The sequence below is a fragment of the Xenopus laevis genome, chromosome 2L (genome assembly GCF_017654675.1).
Source record: "Xenopus laevis strain J_2021 chromosome 2L, Xenopus_laevis_v10.1, whole genome shotgun sequence".
In the NCBI taxonomy this organism is placed as follows: Eukaryota; Metazoa; Chordata; class Amphibia; order Anura; family Pipidae; genus Xenopus; species Xenopus laevis.
This window is the reverse complement of record NC_054373.1, coordinates 112900204-112913652: the sequence shown is the minus strand read 5'-3', so window position 1 is coordinate 112913652 and position 13449 is coordinate 112900204. Positions and strand designations below refer to the sequence as shown.

The 13449-nt window shown below is 38.7% G+C and overlaps 1 protein-coding gene across 1 annotated transcript in view; it reads right to left on the bottom strand.

Moving 5' to 3' along the window:
• Positions 1 to 12851, bottom strand: part of prrg1.L (proline rich Gla (G-carboxyglutamic acid) 1 L homeolog) — a 41643-nt gene extending 28792 nt beyond the window's left edge. Inside the window, 2 exon segments of the mRNA NM_001091750.1 lie at positions 5874 to 5921; positions 12761 to 12851. Coding sequence (NP_001085219.1) covers positions 5874 to 5883 — 10 coding nt within the window. The 5' untranslated portion in view covers positions 5884 to 5921; positions 12761 to 12851.
• Positions 12852 to 13449: the final 598 nt, after the last annotated feature.

Genomic DNA, 13449 nt, shown 5'->3' with positions numbered 1-13449 from the left:
CTGAAAATCATCCGATCGGCAATACACGCAGAGATATTATCAGCAGCCGACAGAAATCTTTTAACCTGTCCGATCGACCAAAAGACCGATCTCCCCCGGACGAAAAATGTCGGGACTCTCCACACGGTCCGAAAATCGTACGAATCCTCGATTCGTACGATCAGATCTTTGCGTCTATGGCCAGCTTAAGGGCTAGAGAAAAAGAGACTAAAGAGCAGATCACCCCTGCTCCACCCACCACTTTAAAACTGGATAAAGAGTAGGAAATGTAAGGTTTCCTATAGTAACGATAAAATTAGTCATGCGTCATTGGCTCTCGCTCTCATTAAAACATAAAATCATAGTTTAAACAAAGTGATTAAAATCTGCTCCCATTTAGATAACTAAACATGCAGCCTGACCTGTAAAAGGGTCATAAACATTGGCAGAAAGCAATTAGGTCTATGTTGCATGACTAATTATCATTTGAAACCCACAGTTATTTAAAGTCAGACAGCACACAGCAAGCTTGCACTGCATGCATACCCCATGCGCTTCTAAATTCAGCCATGTCACTGAACTCATATTAGGGTTAGCTCTGGCCACAGTCCCACCCTTTCTTCTTAAAATTGGAAAAAATGTCTCATTTGAGGGTTACTTGTATTTTTATTTGTGAAATGAGTAATTCACATTTCCACCCATCTCTACTGGGAATGGTACTTCACAACACTCCATATATCATGATACTTTTTAACAGAAGTCATGAAAGAAATGTATCAGTTACAGTATTAGCAAAAAAAGCAAATGGAGGAGAGAAACCCAATTAAGAGGTGAAACTGTGCAACTGTGTAACTAGCTACGTATTTTAGAGCTCACTTTGTTTCTCATGTAGCCCCTGCCTAACTTGTTTTAATCACTACAACTTGTAGTAAGTGATAGGGTCACCATCAATAATTGTGCCATTTTGCATTTTTGTTCAATGCCTCCGAGTGAGAAATGCACATTATATTGGAGGGTACTCCAATGATTACTGAGCATTTAGACCATTGTTTCAAGTAGCAGTGATTAAAAAGGCTATATTTACCCAATGATATTTCATATTTGCAACCTTGATCCTTTGGTTCAATATAGGTGGATGGTGGTTAGTTGGCACAGTTGATGAGTTGACAACCAAGGAGACCTGACTGCAATGGGCAAGGCCAGCTTTTACCTGGGTCTAGCAACTTTTGGGAATGTTGTGAAATATATATTCATATTGGATCAACATGTGCTTATCTTGGTTGAAACACAGTGAAACCTCAATTTTACATCCCCTGATTTTAAGTTTTCCCTTATTTTACATTGTTGTTTTTTGGTCCCACCTATGTATGATGCATAATACTTTTCCCTGATTTTACATTTTCCTGGATTTACACAATTTTTTTCTGGTCCCCTGAAAAAATTGGGGTTCTACTGTAACCATCCTAATTCTACAACCTGGGGCAGGCATCAGCCAGCTATTAGTGCAAGATATCTGGATGGCAAAATGCATCAATCTAACAAACAATTTCAACTGGCTAGATTATTATTTGTATTTAAATAGCGCAGACATATTCAGAAGTTCTTTACACAGATTATACATCAGTACTGTGCCAGTGGAAATCACAGACACACACTATGGTCAATTTCATCAGAAGACAATTAACTTGCCTGTATGTTTTTGGAGTGCTGAAAGAAACCCACACAGGGAGAACATACAAACTTCGGGCAGATAGTGGCTGGAATCGAACTTACAACCCCAGAGTAACAAGGCAGCAGTGCTAACCATTGTGCTATTGTGCTTGACTGAATAACAATACAGAGGTGTAACCAGGCTCTTCAAGTTGGATGAGATCATGAGGCACATGACAAAATCAAATCAGCCATCTTTGCATTTCAGCTAGTTTGCTGTGACCTCCCTAGATGCTGATCTTAAAAGAGCAGTTCGGTATAAAAATAAAAACTGGGTACATAGTTAGGCTGTGCAAAATAAAACATGTTTGTAATATAGTTAGTTTTTTTATGAAGAGGAGCACAAGTGGAGTATCGGTAAGTTATTTATTAATAAAAACTTTGCGATTTTAAAGTTAAATATGTCTTGGTGTTTTGTTTTTGGTTATACACAAATACATTTTTTTTTAAAAAAAAAGAAATTGATGTTACTGGTCCTTTAAAAAGAAAAGCAAATCATGTAAATGTTTGGGTTCCCAAGGTAGGGCCTGAATTACTAAGGACAACTATAAGAAAGTAACTCAATACAAATCTTTCGTTGTAGCTGAAACCAAAGGATTTATGGAAATAATAGTGATATTGTTTCATAGATTCCCATGTACCCAGAGTACTGTACATGAAACAGAAAGAGTGAAATCAACATTTCCCCTGGTTATAAAGCCTACTGTCTACTCACACATCTGCTTTACTGTTGCTTCAGTGTATCATATTGCTCTGCAGAAACAATATATATTTATATTTATTCTTCTATTCCCATTCAAAGAATGTGAATGTCAGAACTAGCGTCATCCCCACCACATGTAACCCAGTAGAAGGCTTTTTCCAAAGGCTGTAACAAAATGTACTAATACAGTCATAAGCTCGGTTATAAACAAAAGCTTTACATTTCCATACATTGAATATATATCTACATGTGGGATATTATTAGCCAGCAGAACAGCATAGAAACGTTGGTGTGTTATTTAATAGGAAATATAGCTCTCCCTTAACGAGGCGTAATAAAAGCAGAGAAATGCAAGGTCAGCCTCATGTATTATTCAGCGTCTCCTTAAAATAAACAAGGAAGATGCTGGACTTCCCCTAGATATACATTTCAGTTTAAAACACTATTACTTTTGAAGCACCGCAAAGAATAACGTGAGCCACGCTGATCTGAAGCCTAGACAACCATGCTGATTCTAAACATGGCAAGCTCGTTTTAATCGGCACAGCCTTATTACTTAAAGGTACAGTTCAATGTGAAAATAAAAACTGTGCAAAATAAAAAAATATTCTGATATAGTTTAGTTAGCCAAAAATGTAATGTATAAAGGCTGGAGTGACTGAATATCTAACATAACAGAACAGAACACAACTTCCTGCTTTTCAGCTCTCTAACTCTGAGTTAGTCAGGGACTTAAAGGGGGGCCACATGGTACATATCTGTTCAGTGAGTTTGCAATAGATCCTCAGCATGCAGTTCAGATTCAAAAGCAACAGTTATGACCCATGTGTCCCCCCCCCCTCAAGTCTCTGATTGGTTACTACATGGTAACCAGTCAGTGTAAACCAAGAGAGCTGAAAAGCAGGAAGTAGAATTCTGGATATTATGTTAGACATCCAGTCACTCAAGCATTTATACAATTCCTTTAACTCATAATGTTTATATGGACAAATGTTTTCATGGATGTAAAATATAAGAATATTAGAACTCACCAAGGAGAGCCATAACTACAAGAATGCATGGGGTTGTAGTCCAAGTGCTTTTATGCAGCTCTGAGATCACTTCTAATATCCTCAGTTATAAAATAAAGAGATACAGATTGCAGACAAAAAGAATAAAGTGGCTACACTCTTTTCCAAACAATTTGCATGGTCAGTTTAGCATGTACACCTGTTAGTGATGACCAGCACACTCATGTATTAGAAAAAAATGCATAGTTTCTTTATTTATCACATGATTATTTCTTTGTTAATCACATACCAATTGTGTCGAACCTTTTGGTCCTTTGCTTTGATAAAGGTCCTAATGAGGACCAAAACAAGTGGTATGTTATACTTTAAATATACTATGTATTTTTTTCTTTTTATTTAATACATGGGTGTGCTCGTCCTCACTAACAAATTATATATGTGCACTCTGGATTTTTAACTTTAGCCTACAAGACATATAAATATAGCTGTCAGTCATTTTCTGCCCAATAACAACAGACCCACAACTATTCCCATCATTTGTCACTCACATGACTGCAGACATTCACAGCACAAGCAAGTATTTTGGCTACTTGCCTTTGCTTAAAGGAACAGTAACACCAAAAAATTAAAGTGTTTTAAAGGAATGACAATAAAATTTACTGTTACCCTGCACTGGTAAAACTGGTGTGTTTGCTTTAAAAATACTATGCTATAGTTTTCATAAACAAACTGCTGTGTGGCCACGGGGGCAGCCATTTAAGCACAGAATACACACAGTAGGTTAAAGATAAGTTCTGAAGATCTGCTCTAAATCCTGTGCCTTTTCTCTTTTTTCAGCTTTGAATGGCTGCCCCCATGGCTATACACAGGGCCGCCATCAGGGGGGGACAGGGGGGACAAGCGTACCGGGCCCGGGCATGAAGGGGGGCCCGGCAGCGCTGCATTTTTTTGAAGATCCGGGCCCCCCTTACGAGCGCCCGAGCCGTACGTCTTGCCTCTTCAGTGCCGAATGCGGAAGTGCCGAAAAGCCGAAGCCGATGCGACGAAAAGACCCGAAGTCACGGAAAAAGCCGAAGTCCCGAAGTCACGAAGCGCCGAAAAGACCCGAAGTCACGAAAACAGCCGAAGCCGAAGTCCTGAAGCAGCGCAAAGACCCGAAGTCACGAAAACAGCCGAAGCCGAAGTCCTGAAGCGGTGAAAAGACCCGAAGTCACGAAAGGAGGCGAAGTTGAAGTACTGAAGCCATGAGTTCAATTCTACTGAACACCAGTTTGTGTTTTTTTTTTTTTAATCCCCTGGCCACCAATGTATTATTTTAATATTCTATAGGCCCCTGCCACCAATCTTTTTTTTAAAACTTTTGTTTTTGGGGCCCCAATTTTTTTTTTTAACTCGTAAGGGGCCCCTTGCCACCATTGTTTTTTTTTGGGTTTTTTTTTTAAAAAAAAAAATTAATTTTCTTTTTGGTGGCCCCAAATTTTTTTAACTTGTAAGGGGGCCCCTGCCACCAGTTTTTTTCAAAAAAAAATTATTTTTTTTTTAAATTTTTTTTGGGGCCCCAATTTGTTTTTAACTTGTAAGGGGGCCCCTGCCACCATTTTTTTTTTTTCAAAAAAATTTTTTTTTCTCCAAATTTTTTTTTGGGGCCCCAATTTGTTTTTAACTTATAAGGGGGCCCCTGCCGCCAATGTTTTTTTTTTTTCAAAAAAAAATTAATTTTTTTTCAAATTTTTTTTTGGGGCCCCAATTTGTTTTTAACTTATAAGGGGGCCCCTGCCGCCAATGTTTTTTTTTTTTTCAAAAAAAAAATTAATTATTTTTCAAATTTTTTTTTGGGGCCCCAATTTGTTTTTAACTTAGAAGGGGGCCCCTGCCACCAATGTTTGTTTATTTTTTAGTTTTTTTTACATTTTTTTTTGTTGGGGCCCCAAGTTTTTTTTAACAGGGGGCCCCTGCCACCAATGTTTTTTAAAAAAAAAAAATTTTAATTTTATTTTTTTTGGGGCCCCAATTTTTTTTATAAGGGGGCCCTGACCATCAATAGCTTTTTACAACTTGTGTGGGGGGGGGGTTACTTTTTTAGCGCTGATGTCTGTGTGGTCTTTTAACTGCGATGTGGGCGGGATATGGGGCAGAGCTTGGTCGTCAGTGTGGGCGGGGCCCAGGGGGCCCCAAAAATTTTGTTGTACGGGGCCCCGTGATTTCTAATGGCGGCCCTGGCTATACAGTAGCTTGTTTATATACACTATAGATATGTTTCCAAAGCAAACATCCAGCTGTACAAGTGCAGGGCAATATTACATTACATTTTCATGACTTTAAAACACTTTCCTTTTTTAGTGTTATTGTTCCTTTAAATGCCAACAATGTAACTCCTATCAACATGGCCTTTCAGACAATTAAAAACAAATAATAGCAAATGACAGTTATAGTTTAGGTAAAGTATAGCAAAAAAATATGAAGCTACTTACCACTGCCCATGTTTTCTGCTAATTCAAGTGGGAAGCAAGATAAAGAGCCTGTAACACACATATATATAAACAATGTAAAACTATACAAAACACTTAAAACAAAACTGGATTGTTTTAATTTGCTAAGGGGCTGTAAGAGACACATCTGCAATGTACTGTACAATCATTTGTTTATTTCACTTTCTACCGGAATGCTATTATTCACAACTATGATACTATTCATTAGTGCAGAATATTTTTAGGGCATATTTACCAACACGGGGAAGAAAGTTAACTCTGTTTTCACCATTTGACAATTATGGCACTAAAATCCCTAAACAAGTAAATACGAGCTGGGAAAATGCTAATAATAAATATGCCCCTATGAAGTAAGAAAGGAGATAACATATTTATGTACTGGCTGATCAGGAAAGCAATGGTCCCGTGTTCATTGTAAATAAATCTGCTGCAATCACACTCTCTCCAAAATGTTATTATAATGGCATTCTACATAAGAAAAGGAGAATAATGATACATCTGGTAAATACACAGGTGTACTGCAAGATTGTTGGTTTTCTGACTTGAAAATGCAGAAAGCCACAAATTGGAGTTTTGTGGTTTCCAACCTTCTGCATACTCTTTTTAGGCTGTGCAATAGCAGGCATATTACCGTAATAATCCCTGGCTTGTGCTGCAAAATACTTTGAATGTTTCAAGCTATACTCAAGTCTATCAGGAGCAGGTATCCAATTTGTGATGAACCACTTTGTTCTACAATAAAAGTAGCACTACAGTAATAACATGGCAATGGCAGCTACAGATTACACTGCAGAACAAGTGGTTATCGAAACAGCCATGGTTATTGTGTGCAATCAATGCAACAACTATAACGAACAAATTACAAATGAAAGAGATAGGATGGGAACAAGTATACAATCAGATCCCACAAAAAAAGGGAACTTGTCTATTTTTCCAAATCAATATTTTTTTTTATTGGTCATATTTTTAAACAGCAATAATGATGGCCCACTTCACTGACATGCTGCAACTTTAATGGAAGAAAAGGAAGAACCTGTCACTGGCCCAGAGGAAGGGCCAGTGCAGTTGAGCGTGGATCTATCACCTGACACATGGAGGAAGGGATATATTTACTTGCCGTCTAATCTTTATACGACCAATTGTATAGGACATAATAACTACCCCCGGTCACAGTAACATACTCAAAAATGGCCCCTATTAGTTATTGCACAGCAGCCTACTTCCACTACACATTTCACAGCTTTTAGAATTTTCATATTTCACAAAATGTAAACGTGAAAGCATTCTGCAATTGATTGAGCCAAGATCTGAAGAAAAAAAACATACTAAACAGCTGAAAATGATCAATACATTGTACTCCCCAGAAAAAAAATGTAAAGGCGGAGAAAAAAAAAAAGGAGGTGGGTGAGGCTAATAATCTCGCTTAGAGAATATACAACGCAGTCCTAGAGGCTTCTGTTAAAGGGGACCGGTCACCTTAAGAAATATTTTCAAAACCCATTTTATGAAGTTGGTCAAGCAAAACAAACTTTGCTCACTTAAAAAAAAAATTAAATCTTGTTTTTAGTCTTGGAATTCACAACCAGCAGGCAGGCAGCAGCCATCTTGCGGACACTGTTATTAAGGCACGATGCCAAAATCTTATTTATGTGCCAGAATGGGGGACCTGATGCTTATACCCATAATCTGGCTACACAATTAGATGGTAAGAAAGGAAGGGGGGAATGTGAGGAGGGCACGAACATCTTCTAGGCAGTGCAGAATAGAAAGTGAAAGTAATAATGCCTAGAGGCGGGGCAGGCAAAAAATCATTGACAGGTACAGGTAAAGACACACAGAGCTACTAGTAGCAGCTACTTGTCATGGCTATAATGGTAAGTCCACACAGGGCGTTTTGGGGAGATTTGGTCGCCTGGCGACTAATCGCCTCGTTTTTGCGGCGACCAATCTCCCCAAACGCCAGAGCTAATCACATACGGTGATTGGTTTTCCAAGTCGCCCGAAGTTTCCTGGTGAGGCAACTTCGGGCGACTTTGGAAAATGAACCGTCACGTGTGATTAGCGCCAGCGTTTTTTCATTTTAGCCCGTGCAGAGTCAGGGAAGGTGTTTGGGGAGATTGCCAGGCGACTAAATCTCCGCCAAAACCCCCTGTGTGGCCAGGCAGCCACAAAAAGTTGCTGGGCGATGTGCCTGCCACAAATGCCCTGGGGGAAAACACTGTCAATGCGTGGTGTGTGGTCAATGTACGTAGATAGACTGATGTAATCGTACAAAACAAAGTTTTTTATTTTAGGACTGTGTGTGTGGGCTCCAAATAATTTTCGTACCATGGTGATCGGTAGTTTAGTTGATCAGACAGGTTAGAAAATTTCTGTTGGCTAACGATAATATCTTTAAACGTACTGCCTACCTGACAATTTTAATAGGTGACTGTCCATTATTGGCCAGAACCTAATCTGATTTATTATATATTTTCTACTTTAATCCTACAAGTTAAACCTGAATGGTAAGTTTTAGATCATTTCATTAAAACGAATGGTCGACATCCAAACTTTCGTTGTACAGATATGGGACCGGTTATCCAGAATGCTTGGGGCCTGGGGTTTTCCAGATAATGGATCTTTCCATAATTGGGATCTTCATACCTTAAGTCTATTAGAAAAATCATTCAAACATTAAAAAAATCAAAAAGATGGTTTTGCTTTCAATAAGGATTAATTATATCTTAGTTTGGAACTAAGCAAAGGTACTATTTTGATATTACTGAGAAAAAGGAAGTCATTTTTAACATTTTGGATTACTTGGATAACATGGAATCTATGGGAGATGGCCTTTCTGTAATTCAGAGCTTTCTAGATAATGGGTTTCCAGATAACAGATTGCATACCTGTACAAGGAATAAAATCTGAATGTCTATGACCAGCTTTAGTGCTAAACACGGTACCCAGTTCTGATCTACAGCATTCACCATGTTGTGTGTGCAAAATTCTGTACACTGTTGCACCATTGGTAAACACAGAAAGTTTTACACCAAATAGTGCACGCTGAACTAATCTTATTATCAAGACTAAATATTTACTTGTAATCTACAAAATGTGTACTTTGCACTAGTAGTTAAAAGCTGATGCCATCTGTACGCTATCCCTTAGCTATGAAGAAATGCTGGCTATTAAGATGAAATATAAGCGTTTTGTCCTAAAAATTGTTCTAAAATCACTAAAAGCGAATACTATATAAGAGCACAGCTGGGACTCGGTGGGGCTGCAGGAGAGATGTTGCTGAGCTTAGCAAAACTAAAATGCCTATGTGCAATTGTGGAACAGTGAAAATTTACTTGGCACAGTCATCTTTAATTTGCATGAAGATAATGCATAGGCTAGTCAGTCAGAGGCTGCAGCAGATAAGGCAGAACGTGATTAATTATTATTATATCAGATTCTAGAAATTAAACCGCAAAAGTTGTACCCAGGTGATATCTGTGTAATCTTCTAATAAAGGCATACTGTATAAAAGTGACTACTCAAACCTATAATGAAGTCACAATGACACCTAGAAACCTTTGTAATGAAGGTACAGCACAGGAACTGTTATCTGGGAACCCATTATCTAGAAAGCTCTAATGCACAATGGAGCTCTAAAAACACATGATGGTAATAATTACGGCAACCTCCCATAGACTCAATTTTAAGAAAATAATTCACATATGTAAAAATGTATTACCCTTTTCTCTGTAAAAGTAAAACAGTAGCTTGTACTTGACCCAACTAAGGGTAGGACTACACTGACATTTTCGGCGTGATCCGGCGCGCTGTGACAAAACGCCGGTGTCAAATTACATGCAACGGAAATAAGGCAAGAGATAGAAATGTCGGATGAAGTCGCAGCACTGATCCAACGCTACACGACTGTCGGATGCAGACGCAGCACGTCGCGCTGATTCGGCAGCTTATCTGCCTGTGTATGATTCTGATGGGTCTCCCCGACCGATATCTGGCCAAAAATCAACCAGATATAGATCAGGCTGGTATGATTTTCCCCTGCGATCTAGGACCACATTGGCTAGTTGATGTGATCCTCGTCCCGTCTGTGCCTATTCCCTTTCTTTGTAATCCGATCATTTGGTCCTAGGGCCGAACTAACGGTTTAGCCTATCGCCCTGCCTTTGGTGGGCATATCGGGGAAAGAGCCACTCGTTTGGTGACCTTACCAAACAAGCAGATCTTATAGTGTATGGAAACCTTTAGATATAATTAATCCTTATTGGAGGCGAAACAATCCTACTGGGATTATGTTAAAGATTTTTTTAGTAGAGTTATGCAGATCCAAATTTCAGAAAAAGACCGTTTATGTGGAAAACCCCAACGTCCCAGGCATTCTAGATAACAGGTGCCATACCTGTACATATTTCCTTTAGGGGTATGTAACATTTCACAATTTGCATTGTCGTCTCTGACAATTATTACTCAGACTGAAAGGAATCTCTACAGGTCACCTTCCACACAGTTAAACTAGAAAAACGACTGGAAATACAAACCCACAATGATCACCTAACTATGTGCTTCCTGTTTTCATCATACTCTGTAGTGGAGAATTTAACAGCAATGTTCCCAAAGCACTCTTCTAGCCCTGCCTCACAGCAGCAAAAGCAAATGGATCAGAAATGCAAAATGTCATAACACTTCATCTGCATACTGATTTACCCAGAGAATCAGAATGTTGTAGAAGCGCTAAAGTACTTGTGCCAGTATTACTGCACAGCAACAGATAAGGTAAACCTGTCTTGATCCGATATACATACTATTCAGCATTACAATAACCATGACAAGCACAGGCAGTTTTTAAGAATGACTTTTAAAAGCCTTAGTAACTAATGCTGGGCACAGATAGATTTTTACTGGTTGTATCATTTGGTCAGAAGCATTTCACTAATTTATATCCACTTACATCAAGACTGAAGACAAGGAACTAACACCATACAGGACACATATACCCACACCCAAGACTAGGTAAAAGAACTCTTCCTCCGAAAGTTTGGTCATTTGTCCCTGTTATCACTATCAAATGATTTGCCCCATCTAACGTTACCAGATCGCCTAAGAATCAAAATACATGCACGTCATAAAAACACACAAAGCAGGGGCCATTCATCCAAGTAGCCCTTACATTCTGATAAGATTGTAATCCTGCAAATCGTCACTAATCACACGTGCCAACTGCCAGTTTTTGGTGCAGAGTACAATAAGTCAGCTGATGCTCATTGCAATTCGCAATTCTAAAGCCCGAGTCTCTTTTGTGTCTGTGCCAACGTAACCCGAACGGATTTGTTCTGTTCCCCTGAACAAAAACAAGTTTGTATTCTCAAACTGGCTGCGTGCTGCAGACATGCAGTTGCTCTTTGTGAAGCATGATGTATATTTCTAGCGTGTATTCCACAAGTATGTAATAGGCTAATCTTCCTCTTAGGGAATTACTAGCTGTCTTTGAGCAGTATCCTAAGCTCTGGTAAAACCGGCTAGGAGACAAGTCAGATAAATCCCTGCTGAGGATTTACTCAGCCAATTATGTCCGGCATTGAGATATTCATGCGCCATATCCACCCGGATCTGTCATCAGGAGCTCCATATGATCAATATTTAACTGTTTAGCAAGGGGGAGAAAGGACAACAGAAAATACTTTAGTTGCATCTGCAGCTTTTAGCAGCACGTTTGTGAAAGGAGTTTAGTAGCACGTATGTGCAATGAGTTTCACCCAACTCCTGTTCTGACAACAACAAAAATTCTAACACCAGTTCAAGACAAAGAACATTCTCGCTGACAACAAAAATTATACATAAATGAACTCTAAAATAACTATAAACTGCAACAAAAATATTATTAAATGTATTATTCACAATTGATGTGTGAATGTTAGATTTTTACACTAATGACTGTTGGACTTCCCCTACGAGAAACCAGCTGCTGTGGCACTACAATTCCCGTCATGTACAACACCTCTATTATAAAACGAGGGGGTAACGAAAGACACAAAAAATGTAACCTTAGAACATGTAAGCTATCATAAAAAAATACATAAAATATATATTGTTTATTTATAAAGACAAACACTTATGCCAAGTCCATTTTCAGGACACATTAAGTTAGATTCTTGATATTTTTCTCTTATTAATTGTAACGACCGTATGATGTATAGTTTTTACTGGCAGGGGCAGTGATGGAATGGGGTTGTTACAGGTCTCTGGTATCCATAGCTACCTTCAATTTTTATTTTTTATTTGCATGATGAATGATGAATGAAAACGTCATTTCAAATGAGTTACATTAGTTAAAAGTGTATTGGAAATTCACTTATAATGACAATTTTTTAATGAGCCAAATGTTTTAGGTGGAGATTCCGTTTGACTGGTTATTGGAAAAATATATTTCATGTAAAGAAGTGATGGGAATATTTGGAGGGATGATGCAGGGAGGGGACACAGTGCTCACATTTATTAACAAAGTAAATGCTCTAGTGGTTATTTTATATGTGTGTGTGAGTATATAATGAAAAGCATTGTGATATTTCTATAGCCCCCTGCCCTGTATACAGGATAAGGCAGTATCAGCAGATAAAGTTTTATGTTACAGAGCAATAGAAACAATCACAGTCACAAAGGAACAGAGGGGAATATAAACTGATCAGCGGGGAAATACGATTCAGGAGTAGAGAGAAAGTATAAGAAATGATAAGAAAGAACAATGCGTGACGCTAGAAATGCTATGTATATAGGCAGCCTTGAACAGGGTAGAACTCGTGTAAGAAGAAGAGTTCAGCATGTCGCTTTCGCAAGAGATAGTAAATACGCTCAGCGAAGGGTTGGCCTTAATGTACCTGGAGGGGCTCCGTGCTTCCCTGCTAGCGGGTCTTAGCGTTGCTCCGGTAGGAGACTCCTATTCCTCTCGGTGCTACCGCTGCTCAGTCCATGAGAGATGAAATCCCACAGACCTACACAACATCCACCGCTGGGAGGAGAAATGACACTGAAAACTATATTTCCCGGCACCCACCGCGGTAAAGTGACCACAACTATTCAATTCGTGAACTCTTTATTGAGCAATAGAATGCGGGTCGTGGTTACAGTGTAATAGCCTTCGACCGCCTCCTGAAATGTTATCCCTCTACATGATTTTGTAAACAAATATGACTAAAAGCGTTTTGTATTGGTGATGGCAGTGCAGTTCTGCGCTTGCGCTTTCTATCGCCTCCCCCTCACCACCAAAAAGAATAGGGGCAGATGGGAAAGACACCGCGGGTGGTTCAGCCTTCTATAGATATGTAATACGCAAAAGCCATGAATATCCTGTAAATTATATCCTTATAAACGGTGAGTTCTGATGTAATTTCTGTCACATGATTCACTGAAACTTGTGTATTATAATAAATAAAGTACCCCCTGTTGCAAAATATGAGGATATTACCTTCGGCCTCGTGTTTTTATTTGGTCATGAAACTCTTCGGTATCTTATAATATCCTTATAATTTACAAGAGGGGGTACTTTATTCACTATATATTTTATTGA